Raw genomic sequence first — 17,356 nt, 5'->3', positions numbered from 1 at the left:
AGATGAGAGAGAAAGTAAGAGAGAAGGAAAAAAAAAAAAAACCATAGCCCTTCCATCCTCAGATTCCACATCTGCAGATATAGCCAACTTCAGGTCAAAACTTTCAGGTGGGAAAATTGTCTTTGCATATTACCTGATAAGCATTACAATAGAACAACTATTTGTACAGAATTCACACCATATTAAGAATTATAAGTAATAGCGATAGTACCCACAGTATGAAAGAGAACTATGGGACACTCTCAGATTTGTTATCCTTGGGGAGACCAGGAACCAGTCTCCCCTCTGGATATCGAGGAATGACTAATCCATTGTAACATCTAGACAATAGGTCAGATATTTTTATCTCCAGTAGAATGTAAGGGATTCCGACAACAGCTAATTATTCTTAATGCACTGTAATTGCTTACATTTATCTAAATGAAAATAAAATGCACTCAGTTGAAAATTGCTTCGCTGAACTCATTCTAATTGTATAAATGCACAATTATCCTAAAGGCAGCTATTTATATTCACAGAAGACATCATCCCATCCGAAAGTAGTTCTTTGTCTGACACCACCACCTATGATGACCGTAAGTGGCTCCCTTTACCATTGAAAACCATTAGATGCTCTGAAGAGTGAGAATCGTTTTTTAAGATGTATTGTTACTTTGTGTGTGTGTGTATGTGTGTGTGTGTGTGTAGACCTTATGTAAGTGAGTACCCAGGGAAGCTGGATGCCCTGGAGCTGGAGTTATAGGCCATTTTGTGACTTTTTTGACATGGGTACTAGGAACTGAATTCAGGTCCTTGTAAAATTCAGTAAGGACTCTTAACAGCTGACCCTCCTCTCTCTCCTGCTCCTAAGATAATTTTTTAAATTTATGTAAACTTGGGTACAAGGTGTAGCTAAATTGTTAGAATGCTTAATGTGCATAGTGCCCTAAATTCAATCCCTAATACCAAATAATCCAGATGTTATGATGCATACCTATGGTCCCAGTACTCAGAAGGCAGAAACAGGACAGACAGGAGTTCAAGGCCTTTCTTTGCTACATATCGAGTTCTAAGCATAAGACCCTGTCTAACAAAGAGCAACACAACAACAACAGAGGGAAGCCTATTTGTTTCTCTTTGAGGAAAAAGAGAGTAAACTAACTTTATTCATACAAGTGGTTGTGGAGGAAGACTTATAATGATCATATATGCAGGCTAATATTAAAAACAGGTCTGCCTAATCAGAAACCCATAGCATAAGTCTGTCTGTAAGGATGTTAAAGTCCTATTTTTAAACTTTATATTTCTTTTCGAGCTTTGTTTTTAATGAAGACTCAGAACTGTGTAAGCTACATGGCCTTTCACCAAGTGATTTCCAGTGGTGACATTTTACATATCTGGAATCCAACACCAAACCAGGAAACTATACCAATGCTTTCTAGAGAAGTGGGGGGATTGATTTTAGTTTTCTTAGGAGGAAAGGCACATTTTATGAAATTAGATTTCATGTCATTTTTACCTTTTCCTCTAAGTAAGCAATCTGTGTGACAGTGGCCAATATTAGTTCAGTGTGTCCTGGGACGAAATGTGTTTCCTATCAAGGGATTGAATACTTCCTTGTAATTCTTTATATGTAATCAGCTGATTGGCTATCTATCTGATATGATTTGAAGTATTCCAGGGAGCCACTGCCCTGCACTGGCACTGGCCCCACTCCCTTCCCCTATCCTGCTTTTTTTCTGAGTTTCCTTGTAAATAAAATCTCACTACTTCAGGGTCCTGATTTGAGCTGCAGACCAATACACTCGCCATTTGTTTTTTGAAAATGCACTGGTTGGTGGTGAACATGCCACACCTGTGCCAATAACACCTATCCCCCCGTAGGATGAGCCTGTGGCCTCAGAGGCCTAAGGTCATCAAAGGGGAACAAAACCCATCTGGCATATTTGCTTGGCTTCTTGCAAGTTGTGGTTTCCTCCCCACCCCCCTTCCTTTCTTTATAGACAGGGTCTCACAACGTAACTCTAGCTAGTCTGGAACTCACTATGTAGACTAAGCAAGCCTCAAACTCATAGAAATCCACCTGCCTCTGCCTTGAAAGTACCGGGCTTAAAGGTGTCCACCACCACACCAGACACCATGCAGACTTTTCTTTAATAGAAGTTTTTGGAAGTGACATCGTCACCCATTGCACCTGAGTGAGTTTCTTACTCAAGGGTGCTCACTTCGAGTTGAGAAAAATTGGCTCAGACCTTTATATTTCTTTCTTTCTAACATGTCAATTATAAAACTTAAATTTTGCAAAGTATGTGCATCCCTGCTACACATTCTTACCAATATTGCCTTAAGAAGAACCCTCGTTCTTCTGACTGACCAGTTCCTTTGTGAAAGATTGCCAAGCTCTCCGTTCGCCCGTGTGCTCATCTCCATTCATTGCTCCTTGACTCACTTTAGCCAACGACTCCTTCACTCTTGCTGGGCAGAGACCAAGTTCAGTGCCTCATTCTCCAAGAATTCTACCCCCCAAGTCTCTGGGTATTGAGCGAATCCACTTCAGAAAGTCCTCCATCAATGAACAGTTTGTGGACACCAGGCAGTCCAGGTGGGTGGCTACCATCTCAATGTCCATGCTTTGGAGCTAAGAAGTGCCTTCTCTAAAATTCTTCTTGTTGGTTACTTATCTTTCCAGATGATGTTCTTTTATGAAACCGAGGCAGGGAAACTAACCCAGAGATTTGTTGTTGACAGTGGGACTTTTTGTTTGTTTGGTTTGTTGGTTGGTTGGTTGGTTGGTTGGGTTGGGTTTGAGGTTTGTTTGTTTGTTTGTTTGTTTGTTTTTTGGTTTTGGGTTTTGTTTATTTGTTTGTTTGGTTGGTTGGTTGATTGGTTTGGGGATTTGTTTGTTTGTTTGTTTGTTTGTTTAGTTGGTTGGTTGGTTTGAGTTTGGGGGTTTTATTAGCTTTTGGGTTTTATTTGGCTGGTTTTGGTTTTTTGTCTGTTTGGCTTTGGTTTGGGCTTTTTTCTTTTCTTTCCTTTCCTTTTCTTTTCTTTTTTTTAGCTTTTTGCTTTTATTTGGTTGGTTGGTTGGTTGGTTGGTTTTTCAAGAGAGGGTTTCTCTGTGTAATCCTGGATGTTCTGGAACTCCTTCTATAGACCAGGCTGGCCTCCAACTCACAGATTCACCTGCTTCTGCCTCCTGAGTGCTGGGATTGCTGCTGGGATTAAAGGCATGTGCCACCAGGGTCCCACGGAGTGGAAGTATTCTTAAGAAGGCTTTTGAAAAGTTCCTTAAGTCTATCCTTGATATTAAAGTCTGTGTGACTTATATCTAGTTACAAGGATTTTAATGCTGGAGATTGAGAAATGATGTTAGCCACCTCTTACCTGAAACATGCACCTCATATAGCTTGTGGCTTCACAAGGTTTGAGGCCACAATCACCTGGCCCCTTTCCATTTGGGTTTGTATTTAGGGGTGCATCGTGGCTATCTTTAGAGGAGCATGATGGTTGGGAGCATATGATAGATCAGAGTACTGACCTCGGGGTAACTGAGAATCAGAGAGACAGGAAGTAGCTGATGCCAATTTCCCCTTCCAAGGGATGTCCCCGATGTCCTAACTTCATCCCACTTGCCCCATCCCCAAGTTTTTATCACTTTCTATTAAGCCCACAGGGTACAAGGCAAGTGTCCAGTCTGTGTGACTTTGGAAGACTTTCAAATCAAATTCTAGCAGGCCTAGAATTCCAGAGTTTAATTTTATAACCTTGACTCTAAAGAAACTGTGGACTTGTGGACCATTTAAATAAATGATCATATAGCCACATGGTAGAATGGTTATAAATTCACTTAAATGACATTGTAGAGCCCTGAACAGTGATGTGTGCCTGTTAGCGTAACATCAGATGGCTGAAGAAGGATTACTGCAAGTCTGAGGCTAGCCTGAAAACCAGCCCAGGCTACCAAGAGAGATCCTGTCCTCAAAACTAAAACAAAAAACAAAAAAACAAAAAACAAACAAAAAAAACAAAAAAAAATATTAATTAACAATAAAATGAAAAGACAGTATAAATAGATATTTAGCAATACAAAAATGATATATGCAACTTCGATTTTTAAGTAAATTTTTAAGATACAAAGTTAAGACCTCTTTTTAAAAGACATAGATACTTGTAAGTATATACAATTAGGAAAAAACATTCATGTTGTCAGTGTGGTCTCACATTATGGATACCCAAATCTTTATTTTGTACTTCTGAGCTATAATGTTCTTTGCTTATGTTTATAGGAAGTAGACAGTTGTGCAGGAAATTTCCTTCTGGGCATTGGGGAGCTGGTACCAGGATCTGTGTGTGCCTTCCCCTTAGACAGTTATGTTCTTAGCATTCTGGGAAGTAGAGAAATACAATTTAAAGATGATACATTTTTGTCAAGTACCAGCCAAAACTAGCCCATGGGCCATATCGACTCTGCCACTGTGAGCTGACTACTTTAAATTTTTTTTTCAAGAAATTGGAGGGAATGAGACATAAGTAATAATATTTGGTAATGTCTAAAAACTACATTAAGTTAAATACGGCCACACTCACTCACTTCTATACGGTGTATATGTCAAGGCTCAAAATATTTACTACCAGACTTGATAGAAGAAAGGCTTGCCAAGCCTCACCCTACTTGCTCTCGGTCAGTCCTATTGAGTATCTTCTTATTGGCTGTGTGCATTTCTCAACACCCAGAGAGTCAGACCACATGTGCTTCCACTAATAGTCGGAAAGGACCACTCAGGATGCTCCCCTCTAGAGACACTCTTCTCATCCTCTCCCAAGCTCTCTTTCCAGTAAGCTTCATATCAACGCACGTCTGCCAGGAGTATAGAGAGACTCACTATGTCTTCAATTCTTTTGTAATCACAGAGAAATGCTGTCCACCCACAGCAGCCCTTACAAGACACTGGAGAGGCGGCCCCAGGGAGGACGGAGCATGCCCACCACGCCAGTCCTGACTCGGAATGCCTACAGCAGCAGCCACCTGGAGTAAGCACTTCATCTCCTCAGCTTTATCGCCATCAGTCTTGGCTTGAGTGTCTGCCTTGCCTTTGCTGCCTGTCTAAATCTTTTAAAGTGACTTTCTACAATGGTCACCCTGACTCATTCTAACCCATTTCCTGCTAACTTACCATTTCTAATTGGTCACCAAAGACCATGTACTTGATTCCTCCAGGTATATATTGAATTATTAGTAATTTCCCCACCAAGGTAGTACCACTCCTCATCACTCACAGGCAGGGATAAGAATAATTGCAGTGGGATTTTTGCAGAGTTCTGCCCTAAATGTTTTCTTTTTTTTTTCTTTTTAAAAAATATGAGTGTTCTGTCTTCACACATACCGGAAGAGGGAATCAGATTCCATTACAGATGGTCGTGAGCCATCATGTGGGTGTTGAGAATTGAACTCAAGACCTCTGGAAGAACAGTCATTGCTCTTAACTGCTTAAGCCATCTCTCCAGTCCCTTCTTTTATTTTTAAAAAGTATTTCTTTAGCAACACCATTTTATATAGTTCAAGTTGCCCTTGAACTCACTCTGTAGCCAAGAGTGACCTTGAATTTCTCATCCTCCTGCCTCCAGCACCCCACTGCTGAACTACCGATCTACACCACTACACCTGGCTTACGAGGTGCCAAGGTCTAAACCCAGGGCTTTGCCCATGCCAGGCAAGCACTGACTACGCCGTATCCTCAGCCCTATACATTTTTTCCAAGCTACTTGAGTTAGGGCCAACGGCAAGCCTGTTATGAAGTGCATATTAGGGTCCATTTTTTTTTTCATTTCATTTTACAAACACAGAAGCAAAACAAAGACATTAAATATACTGCCCTAACTCTTACAGCTAACAGCTAGGCCATGGCTCAGCACTGGTATTCCTGCCTTAGGCCCAGGCTCCACTCCACCTTGCCTTCCTCTCTTCTACTCTTCCATAACCGGTAACCGGATGTTATGTGAGTAGAGAAGCCTCCAAAGACCTGTTGGAGGGCATCTTCGAGCTTCATGCAGGCTACATAGCATCACAGATATCTTCCCCAGCCTCAAGAAAGGACTTGGCTTGCGCAATAACAGGACCTGATTCTTCCCTAATTCTGACTGTGATGATGACCTTGACTGTGATGATGACCTTGACTGTGATGATGACCTTACCTGTAAATGGATAGACTCTATTATAAAACCTGCAAAGTCCTATTGAACTCAGAGGTTATGAATCTATTCAACACGTTCTTTTCTCTGTGTTGCCTGTGTTCCTATATGCGCACATGCGTGTGAGTGCTGGTATTCTTGATCATACATGGATGTGGAGACCAGAGGTACCTTCCTCAAGCAACTCTCCACCTTATTTTTTAAGATAAGGTCTCTGGTTGAACCTGGCTGGCTAGTGATCTGCCTGTCATCACCTCGCTAGGGTCAATTACAGGCACCCTGCCTGGCTTTTTAACATGTGTTCTGCTGTATTGAACCCAAATTTCCATGCTCACCCAGCGCACACTCCACTGTGGAGCCAGCCCCCAGCCCTCAGCCTCGTGTCCCGTTCTCTTCCCTTGGGTCTTTATTCTGTATTACCCATCTTCCCTTCTCTCCTTTCAGACCTGACTCCTCATCTCAACACTGCCGCCAGCGGAGTGGAAGCCTAGAGTCCCAGTCCCACCTGCTCTCTGAGTTGGACAGTGATAAGCCATTTTTTACCCTTACCAAATCCCAAAGAAGCAGCAGCACAGAGATCCTAGACGACGGGTCTTCGTACACCAGCCAGTCAAGCTCCGAGTATTACTGTGTGACGCCTGCTGCCGGCCCTTACTATACCACCCAGACCCTAGACACCCGAGCCAGGGGGAGAAGAAGGTCCAAGAAACACAGTGTTTCTACTTCCAATTCTGGAAGCATGCCCAATCTAGCACAAAAGGATACTCTGAGGAACGGTGTCTACTCAAAAGGTCAGGACCCACCTCCTTCCGGTTACTATATCACCGGATATCCACCATATGCGGAGTGCGACTTGTATTACAGTGGTGGCTATGTCTACGAGAATGACACTGAGGGACAGTACAGTGTCAATCCTTCTTACCGATCCTCAGCTCACTATGGATACGACCGCCAGAGGGACTACAGCAGGTCTTTCCATGAAGATGAGGTAGACCGTGTGCCCCATAACCCTTATGCAACTCTCCGGCTGCCAAGGAAGGCTGCCGTGAAATCTGAGCACATCACCAAAAACATCCACAAGGCCTTAGTTGCTGAGCACCTGCGTGGCTGGTACCAGAGGGCTTCTGGACAAAAGGATCAGGGGCACAGCCCACAGACTAGCTTTGACTCAGACCGGGGATCGCAGAGGTGCCTGGGATTTGCAGGGCTCCAGGTCCCCTGTTCTCCGAGCCGAGCCTCCTCCTACTCTTCAGGTAAGATTGCTGAGGGAAGCACATCACTCCAGCGGCTACCCTGTATCATACTCCCAACCCATCCCAAACCACTCCTGTTCAGGGTCATATATTGGTCCCCAAGGTCATTCAGAGGTCATTAAGTGGACCCGTAATAAGAACTGCCAACTTGAACAGCTTTCACGGAGCATTAGAGTCTGATGAAGCTATTTGTAGACTTGAGCCAGGCAAACACACGGTGAGGACCTAGCCTGTGTGCTGTCCTGTGTTGGTGCTTCCTCCAGCTTTGTGTTATCTTCATCTCATGTTGATAGCCACGTCTCTTAAAAGTACTCTCATCACTGGAGTTTGACGTTTTGAAAGAATAACGAGGAACGTGAGGTTAGCACATCCCTTCCCAGGGGTCAAGAAGTGATAAATCCAAAGATTGAAAATGCAAGCACCTGCTTGCATAACGCCTACAGTAATTCTGATAGAGCTGGTATTTGTCAGGTATTTTTCTACATGCTTTTCTTATCTTATCTCAGTATTTACTATTCTCTACTGAATTGCTAACGTAAGGAATTTGGGAGGCCGGGGTCATAGCTCAGTGTTTGCCTGGAGTGCTTGAAAACCTCATTCCGTGCCCACCATCATTACTGAAAACTTCAGGACTTTTGGTAGCTAATTTGGATCATCAGAAGCATGCTCTTTCTAAACCTTACATGGGGTTTGGCTACTCTCTCTCTCTCCTCACATTTGCAGAGTACCTGCTAACCTGTTCTAAGTAATTTGGAGAAATAGGGGCTAAAAACTGGCCTGCCCAGCATAGTAAGAGCTCAATACTGAAGGAATCTCTAGCCTCTACACATTCAGGGTATAATCGCAACTGAAGGAATGTACGATTTGAAGAAGTGCACGAATTCTTAAACTACACAAAAACCTGGGTCCTGAGGTTTGCTGCCTCCCTGAAACACGGGTGGGAATCTCCAAGCCTGTGGAACAGTCAGAGTGAGCTGTACGTTTATGATTCATAAGATTGCTGACAAGAGACATTGCCATGGAGACTTCTGCTTGGGTTCTATTTTATTGCTATTTCTATGACCTGGACTCCCGCTAGGATAATCCCACCTACGACCACAGGAAGAGGCTTCTGTCACTGTTTCTTGTGGTTTATGGCTCTGATTTAGAGGACATCTGTCTTGCTCAGAGGACATCCTGAACTTCCTTAAAGTTCAGGGTGAAGCATGAGAAGCTTTCACAGATCACATCTGGACAGAGCTGTCCAAGAATAAAAGCAAACAGGGGTCTGGAAAATTCTTGTGGATGGCTTTTGGTGCACGGGGCTGGGGAAACACCCAGAGGTAACCAGGTGTGATTCAAAACCCTTGACTGCCCTGGCTGTTGGCTTTGTATCTAGGGCAAGGGTGAAAATGGAGTTAATACTTCCTGGTTCAGACCTGGTATCAGTTTCTGCTGACTGTCCCACCAAGAGCATTCCTCCTCACCCCAACCCCCCCTGGCGTTTTAAGATAGGATCTTACAGTGCTTCCTGGGCTGGCCTCAAACTCATAAGGCCTCTCCCGTGCCTGCCCTACCACACCTGGCTAAGAGCATCCTTTATAAAGAATTAAGTGCATGAAATCAGGGCTCCCGGAAATCCCTTCTGGAATGCTCCTGCCCCTACTTTTATAGCTTTAGAGATGTATTTCTACAGGCTCGAATCATTCACATGGAGAGCTACGCTTCCTGTTTCTGGTTAGTCAGATTTTGCACCACCTGAAGGCTTCGTGGTGACTCAGTTTCAGGAGCGACGGTAGCCACCTTTTCTTGGCAGCTCTGTACTAGCGTGCCCTTTTAATGGGAGCAGCAGGCTGTAGGGCAAGTGCTCTACTTAGGTGTATTATCATTATTATTTTTCAGTTAAGGTGATTCTGGTTTAGATAGAGAGTTTCAATGACTGCCAGTACCCGAGGCTGGCAGGTGACAATGTAGGGCTTCTGTCCCAGCTCTTAACAGTGTGACTCCCCCCCCCCGCCCCCCCAGCTTCAGAGCCCTTCACTTAGTGCTCAGTCTTGGAAACCTTGCATGAGGATCCTACATCTGTTAGGATAAATCAAGCAGCGTTATGGCCACAGACGCATTTTGAAGTTTGTTAGTGGTGATTGCAAGTGGCTTGTGGGTGTGGAAAGAGGTCAGTGGCCAGGAACAGAACATGAGGAACAGGAAGCATCAGGACCAGGGCTGTCTGTGTGAGGCTCAGACACGCACAGGGCTGTTGAGCCACCTGTGCAGCCCAGGCATTAGGCAGGACTGGTTTCACAAAGAGGACAGCAGAAACCCAGTGACACCCAGTGACATTCCTTCAATCGGGCTCTGCTTCCAAATTGTGCCCTTGTCTTCTCCTGGTTCCACCCTTCTGCAAAACAAGCCTCTTCTACCTTCTTCTAGCTTCTCCTCCATACCCCCTGCCCCCTGACACTTTTTATTCAGCAACAGAAAATGTCCTGTCTTGCCAGTGGCCAGTGTTGCCTTCAGCAGTCAAGTCTCAACAAGTCGCCTGGCTGAATGCTTTTCCTCCACAGACCTCTCTACTTAATTCTCAAGTACCATCTGGTCGGATCTGAAGCCCAGGTGGCAAGGTTCTCTCCCTTTATGAGAATCCTCTCCCTTTAACGTCTGGGCTACTTAAAAATGTGTGTTATTGAAAATATTTCTGTCTTCCCTTTGGACTAACTCCTGTTAATGTTGCAAGCTTTTATTCTGAACTAGACTAACTGTGTTCGTAACCACAGAGAATGTACTTATCCTCCCCACACATAAGGAAACCAAAGCTTTAAAAGGAGAAGCTATTTGCCCAAGTCACTCAGCCAGCTGTTAACCCAGCAAACTGAACTGATTGCAAGTTCTGGCTCAAATAGGGGTCTCTCTCAAGGGTAGAACAGGGGCAAGGCCTGAACCCATGCCCAGCAGTGGAAAACACAAAACTAAACCCAGGCCCTTCATCTCTTTGCTCTACACATACCTGTGTGTGAAGCAATGTGAACAGATTTGGCTTGAAATATGTCAGCTAACATCCTCTCCCTTCCTGTTCTTATTTCTAGTGTCTTCTACAAATGCTTCTGGGAACTGGAGGACCCAGTTAACCATTGGGCTATCTGAATATGAGAACCCAGTGCATTCTCCCTACACCAGCTACTACGGCAACATCTACAATCCCTTGTCCTCTCCAAGCAGGTGAGAAAGTGTTGGTCTGGTTCTCAGAGCCCGGCCCTTATTTGAAGGATGCACGGCTCCTACACTGCAGTCTAGTGAGTGAGGTGTAAGGTGGGGTTTGGTGATCAAGAGCCTACAGGCTCAACCCACCTGCCACCTCGTTCAGTAAATGTTTCACTGGAAAATGGCCACGCTCACTACTCTGCCTGTAAGCTGTTTGTGTCCACATTCTGAGGACAAAGCTATATGGCTTTGACAAATAGGACGTGGCTAGCAAAGCCGAAAATACAACTGGACTTTTATAGTTTCCTCAGCTCCATCTAACTTGCCCAAATTCAGCCCTGTCCTTATAGCTGTACACTTTAAACTCTTAGTCTCAAAGCCGGGCTTCTCCTTCTCGTCTATTTTAAGGGTGTGCTTAAAATCGCATTGTGTCTAATGTCCATTTAAGTCTTTTCTGGAAAAGAGAAAATTTGCAGGGGAAAAAAAAAATCTCTGTGCCCCAGTAGAACTCTTTGTACCAAAGTCCAGCTAACAGTTGTTGAGTTGGATTTCACCACTTGCTGGATTTTGTGTTCACTAAGACACCATGGACAAAGCCAGCTGTCCTGTTTGTCTTCTGAAGTAGTTCCTTGTAAACAGCAAAGGGAACACACAGGCACAGTGCATGACAGTGAGACTCTAAAGAACCGTGGCTTCTTCCGATGAACACGTGGCTCCTCTGCCATAGATGATAAGCAGGTGGATGCAGCAATGACTGTCGTAACATCTCAGGCCTGTTAAAATGAATTCTTCTGCAGAGGAGGAATTAGCTTCATTCCTTTCTCTTAATTCTGCCGTTCTCACCCGTAGTGCTGTGAAGAGAAGCATTTTCCGATTTTTTTTTTTTTTTTAATTTGCTCTTGAGGTAGAGACGACAGTCTGCACAGTGTCTGTGCTAGCGAACTGGCCAGGTTAGCAGCTCCCCATGGAGGCAGTTGGTGTCCCGAGCTAATTGGAAGTATTCACTCCCCCCATCCTTGTTTTTCTTCCCCCACATTCCATGGAGTTTTTCTTGGCTTGAAATATTAAGCCAATTGTCTCAACTCAACAAAGGGTGCGCTCAAAATAGACTTTTGGTGAAACCGTACTTCATAGGGCGTCTGCGGGCTGAGACTTGTATAAATAATGCTAAAAATGAGTTTGGTGCAGCAGGATCCAAAATGTGCGGCCCCCAAGTTTGAGCTGAGCTCTCTCACCAACCAACGCCGCTCTCATCACTTTAGCTAATATATTTGCAAATACTTTTGGTGTTTGGACAGCGTTTCTCTCCTTTCTGCTGAGTCAGTACACAAGATGGTTCCGATATCTTTAACAACCTGTTCATTGAATCCAGGAACTGCTAAACATTCTGAGAAGAAAATCTGCTTTTACCAAGTCTGCCTATGTATTTCAGTAAGACCGAGATGACTGGACAGGGGAGGCTGGTGTCAAAGGGGACATCGAGTGCAGGAAATTGGAAGCTATTTAAAGCTCCATTGTGGTGTGGGTGGGTGTTCACACTCACAGGCGTTCATTGTGGAGAACATAAGGAAAATAATAAAGGGCTAGAAAGATAACAATGCAGCTGTAATCTCACCAGCCAGAGACAGGGATACCAACATTTGACACATTTCTCCGTTTCTCTCTGTCCTTTATAACATGATCAAAATAATATAGTAAATACAGTTTTGCATTTTATGTTATGTATGAAATTCTACATCTCATTCTAAAATTTTTGATATCATATAACTACATTCCTATGTGGTTAAACTTTTTTGCTTGTTTGGCTAGTTTGAATTTTTTTTTTTTTTTTTTTTTTTTTAAGACATGGTTTCTCTGTATAGCCCTGGCTGTCCTGAAACTTGATTTGTAGACCAGGCTAGTCTCAAATTCAGAGATCCACTTGTCTCTGTCTTCTGAGTGCTGGGATTATAGGCATGCCCCACTGCCTAGCTAAAAGTGTGTTTTGTAAGTTCCTGCTTTTCAGATGAACAGGCAACATTTATGCCACAGAAATAGTAGAAGCACATATTTCAACCTGTCCTATATAGGATTTTAAAACACTATGCTACAATGTGATCATTTAAATTTAATTCAATTTAATAAGCCAAACGCAACAATTCATTAAGTTTCATAAATTTTCCTTAAGACTGCATGATGCATTTTTTTAAAATGTAAACATGTTTTTAAAGCTGCCATAGTGGTTCATGCTCTTAAGAGGCTAAGGCAGGAGGATTGCTGCAGGTCTGGGGCAACCTAAGCTACATAATGAGATTGACCAGTCTGGGCAATAAAGTTAAACCCTGTCTCAAAAACCAAAGCAGACCAACCAAGCGAAAAGCATGATTTTTAAATCAGAGCTAGAACATCCATGTGAAAATCTTATAATAAACACTGTCTTTTACAATTAACATATTAGTTATGCTAATAACAGTGAGAGACAAAATAAATTTCATAACGTTCAAGCATTAACTCTAGATTGTCCACACAAAAGTCTTAAAATGCTCAGGAACATATGAGTGAGTTTGTTTTTGTTTGTTTTAAATAAGCTGTTATTTACAGAAAGCTAGGAGTTTTCATTGGCAATTTTTCCCCAGTACAGTTTGATAAACTTGGTATTGGTGAACTCCCCGAAGCAGAAGAATTTATGCTCAGCTGCTACAGGTTTCCAGATGAACTTGTTTTCTTTCACTTCCTGTCTTCCTCCCCCTTTCCTGTTCCTGTCTAACTTCCCTATCACTAGGCACAATCACAACCGAGGCCCTCTGTCGCAGAGGATGGCTGTGACTCCAGAAGCGAGATCAGTATTAAGCTCTGTCTTGCTCAGTGTAGCCAGCCGTAGTAAGTACCGTGCTCCACTCTGCCCATTGCTTTTTTTCTCTACAGCAGGACTTTTGCCTGCCCTGGCTGCCGTGTGAGGTTGTGAAATCTGACTTGGCTTTGATAGTTTCTGAAAACACTAAAAATCCTGAATTTACATAGTATTTGTTCCCAAAGCTCTCCTTCCAAAGACTTTTTACTCAGCTTTACTAAAAGACTTTGGAATTGAAAACAAAAGTCCACTAACTATCTAACCTCCTTTTAACCTACTCTTAAAAGAACTGGTTTGCTTAACTAAAGTGTTTGTGTGATAGACTGTGCTTGTTTGAATATACCATCCAAATATGTCTGTTTCTCCCCTCCCACACCCCCAGAAGTGTTCAGACCAAAATGTTTGTATGATGTCATTTCCTGGGCCATTGACAATTTATATTTGGCCCATAAACCCCCAGGATATGATATATATCCCAAACTATCCCTGCTAACTTTTAAGTGTTTATCTTACTCCTGAGAAAAAGCACATAATTTATTCTTTTAATTAGAAGGGTTGCCCAATATGCGCCCTTTTTAAAAAGTTAAAATATGATTATTTAAAAACTTAAGAAGCAAGCATATGTCAAAGATGTACTTTTTTCTTATTAATAAGAAAACTAGCTACACTTTTTAAAAGGGAATTCAAAACAATTAAAAGAAAGCACTGGGTAAGATTGTTCCATTCTATGCCAAACCAGGCAATGTCCGATGGGGCAATAAACTCTAACCCAAAACACTCTCTTCTGCAAAAGGATACTTTGTATTTCTCCCAGACAAACGCCTTTAAGTTAACATGTAACTTAATACCTACTGGGCCCTAATCAATGGTAAATGAAAGTTAAACAAAGGTAGAACTCTCCTGAGAGTCCAACGATCTTTTATGTGCCTGACAGACAATGCTTTACTGTGCTGTGAACCGAGTATGCACTCTTTTTTTTTTCCTCCTATCTTAGGTTCTGGAATTTTTTTTTCTTAACAATGCTTTCCTCTAACCTGTTGGACTGTTTGTACTGAGGGAGCAAAATAGATCCGGGTAGTAACTTTCCTGATTCCCTTTAACAGACAGTATGCAGAGAGCGCTTCGCTGGACGGTACGGACGGAAACCAGCTGGAAGACAACCTGGAAAGTAGTGAACAGAGGCTCTTTTGGCACGAAGACTCCAAGCCTGGAACATTAGTCTGAATGCAGTTGGACCTCCTGACCATGCACTGCGTGTTCTCACACTAGTGTGCCTTGCAAAGTCTGATCGTCTTCTAGAAGGCTTTGGAAACTAAAGGCATCAAAGGTCGAAGACAAGACTTAAATGTGGTTTGAAAGCAAATCACACACTAAAGCCCCACAAAGCCCTGGATGCAGACTCGCCTTCCAAACTCTAGGCACTAACCCATCACCAAGTCAGATCCTGTTCTGAGACCCTTGTCAAGAGGACCTGCAAGAAGCCTTGACCCACGTTGCGCTCTTATGAAGGGAATAACAATTGTCAAAGGCAAGCCTCGAAGCTGGGAAGACAGTCAGGGAGTTTGTCCCATGGGAGAGGAGGAGGGAAGATTTCAGAGCACAGTTCAGAATGCTGAGAGAGGGAACCCAGAAGCTCCTGAATCGTGGCTCAGCTTCACAAGGTTTGACCTCCTGAGCTGACAGAAAACATACTGTTTCTACAAACAGATGAGGACAGTTTAGACAGTATTGGAAACTTACTTGAAGAGATGTTAGATTTTCATAAAGTTCTGAATGAGTGTAGATGTTTTAGGCTATTACAAAGTGATGTTTTTCATAAGCACCCCTAATATGGATTCTAGTCTTCTGATTGCTATAGCATCCCGTACTATAACTTAATGGTAGCCAACTGGAGGAAATGAAGTCACTGGTCAGCTCTGCTTGGAGACCGTTCTTAAGGTACATGTCACCAATCCCTGTTATGCTTCCCAACACTGACTGCTCAGACTGGTGACCTTGCCTGTCATCTGAATGGTGGGCTCAAGGTGGCAAGTTTATCCAGAAAAAGTGTTTGGAGATGCTGACAGAAAGGACCCCAGAGGACGAAGCCAACCCATATCGCCGTAGATGAATCGTGTGCCTTAAAGTGGTGAACCGTAGAAAACGAAGCCTACGATCTGAACTCCAGAAGTAAGTCCGAGTCACAAAGTGACAAGCCGAGATTAGCAGAAAAGAATTTACTCCAAGCTGTAGGAGATTATGAGGATTAAACTACCTCATACCCCCCTGGAGGAACTCATTCGTGTAGGTTTGTTGTTCATAGAATTTTGCTTGCTTCTAGAGCAGCCTTGATCGTTGTCTCTTTATTTGGCTTCAAAGTCCCACAAAAGGTGCTCCCGTCCCCTCCCTTTTATACAAGTTTCTTGTTCATATTGTGAATAGGGACATTTCTCAACAACTTTTATGGAACATTTTTCTACTTGTATTCCAAAGCATGTAATATATACATAAAAATGATTTGATAACTGCTCCTCTGTCATTTGTATCATTAGAAATGAAGTTCGGGGAAATTTTTTTGGAAAAAAAAAGACACAAGCTAAAAAAAATAATAACTTATTCCTTTTTGCATATTTGTATAGCCTCCTGGAATTGGAAATCGCCTTTTGCATATTCTTTCACTGTTTTGACTTTTTTAGACCTATTATTTTTTTATGTAGGTCAATAAACTTATGGTGTGCTACTGACATGTGTTTGCGTGCTTATGTTCATGTTTGGGGCACACAAGAAGCAGTATGAGATGTTCTATTTCAAGAAGGACATTGGGCAAGATACAAATACATTTAATATTACAAGGTTTTGTTGATTCCAAGATAAACATATTTTTTCTTACTTAAATCAGAAAATAGGGTTCATATATTTATCATGTCTTATTGGAATTGGCCCTGGTTTGGGTTGTTTTGAATTTGGTTTAGTGTTTGTTTGTTTTCTTTCTTATTGATACATAAAATATTGTTTTGTTCTGTTGTTTCAGTGTTGGGCCTGAACCTAGGTCCTTGCACACACACTAGCCAGATTCTCTATCCCTGCAGTATACCCCAGCCCACTGCTGTGCCTTATGACAAGGTGTCTTAGAATTGACCAAAAGTGGTAGTTAATCACTTCACTGAGAATGACTGATAGGAATTTTTTTAGGATTTAGGTTTGAAAATATTAACTGATAATAAGTAATTCTTCTTTGTTTTTAAAACAAACCCTTTCAATAGAGGAGGGCATTTCAGTTTCTGTCTTACCCTGTTTATTGGAGAGAGCTGGGTTGGAAATGAAGTGTAAGGAAACAGAAATGAGTGTTTCTGTGCATGTGTCCTAGGAGCTAGAGTTACAAGTGGTGGTAAGCCCACCCTGACTGGGTGCTTGACAAGAACTACTCAGCTCCCATGGAAGAGCAGCAAGCGCTCTACGGTGGTTCAGGAGAGAAATGTCCCTTTTGGGTGCATTTATTTGAACACTTGCTTCCCTGCTGAGGGCACTGTGTGGGAAAGTTGTGGAAGCTTTAGGAGGCAGAGCTGAGCTGGAGGAAGCAGGCGATTGGAGGAAGGTTTTGAGGGTCTATTGCCTCACCCTACCTCCTCTTCTCCCTCTTGGCTTCCTGTGTGGATGAAAATGTAACCAGCCCGATTCCTGCTTCCCGGAGCATGCCATACCTTCCCACCACTGTCAGCTGCAGATCTGGAATTGCAGGTTAAAATTAATCTTCCCATAAGTTACTTTTGTCTGTGATATTTCATCACAGCAGTGGAAAAGAAAATAATAAACACTCTCAATGGTGGAGACATCTCTAGCTCCGTGACTTGGAAATTTTTCTATGCCTAATTTTTTTTTAAATCTATCTATCATTGTATTACAAGTATCCCTCCCTCTCCCCTTTAATATATATATATCATGTTATATA

At 42.7% G+C, this 17,356-nt stretch overlaps 1 protein-coding gene across 4 annotated transcripts in view; it reads left to right on the top strand.

Moving 5' to 3' along the window:
- Window positions 1–16,151, top strand: part of Frmd4b (FERM domain containing 4B) — a 326,911-nt gene extending 310,760 nt beyond the window's left edge. For 3 of the 4 annotated variants that reach the window (XM_034511455.2, XM_034511453.2, XM_076940161.1), the window contains 6 exons: window positions 519–575; window positions 2,434–2,581; window positions 4,891–5,010; window positions 6,613–7,421; window positions 10,484–10,616; window positions 14,532–16,151. In XM_034511455.2, coding sequence (XP_034367346.1) covers window positions 519–575; window positions 2,434–2,581; window positions 4,891–5,010; window positions 6,613–7,421; window positions 10,484–10,616; window positions 14,532–14,652 — 1,388 coding nt within the window. In that variant the 3' untranslated portion in view covers window positions 14,653–16,151. The remainder of the gene's footprint in view (window positions 1–518; window positions 576–2,433; window positions 2,582–4,890; window positions 5,011–6,612; window positions 7,422–10,483; window positions 10,617–14,531) is intronic. The other variant, XM_076940162.1, reaches the window with a different exon arrangement.
- Window positions 16,152–17,356: the final 1,205 nt, after the last annotated feature.

This window comes from Arvicanthis niloticus, chromosome 9, assembly GCF_011762505.2.
Source record: "Arvicanthis niloticus isolate mArvNil1 chromosome 9, mArvNil1.pat.X, whole genome shotgun sequence".
Classification (NCBI taxonomy): Eukaryota; Metazoa; Chordata; class Mammalia; order Rodentia; family Muridae; genus Arvicanthis; species Arvicanthis niloticus.
This window is presented reverse-complemented; position numbering and strand designations above follow the sequence as displayed.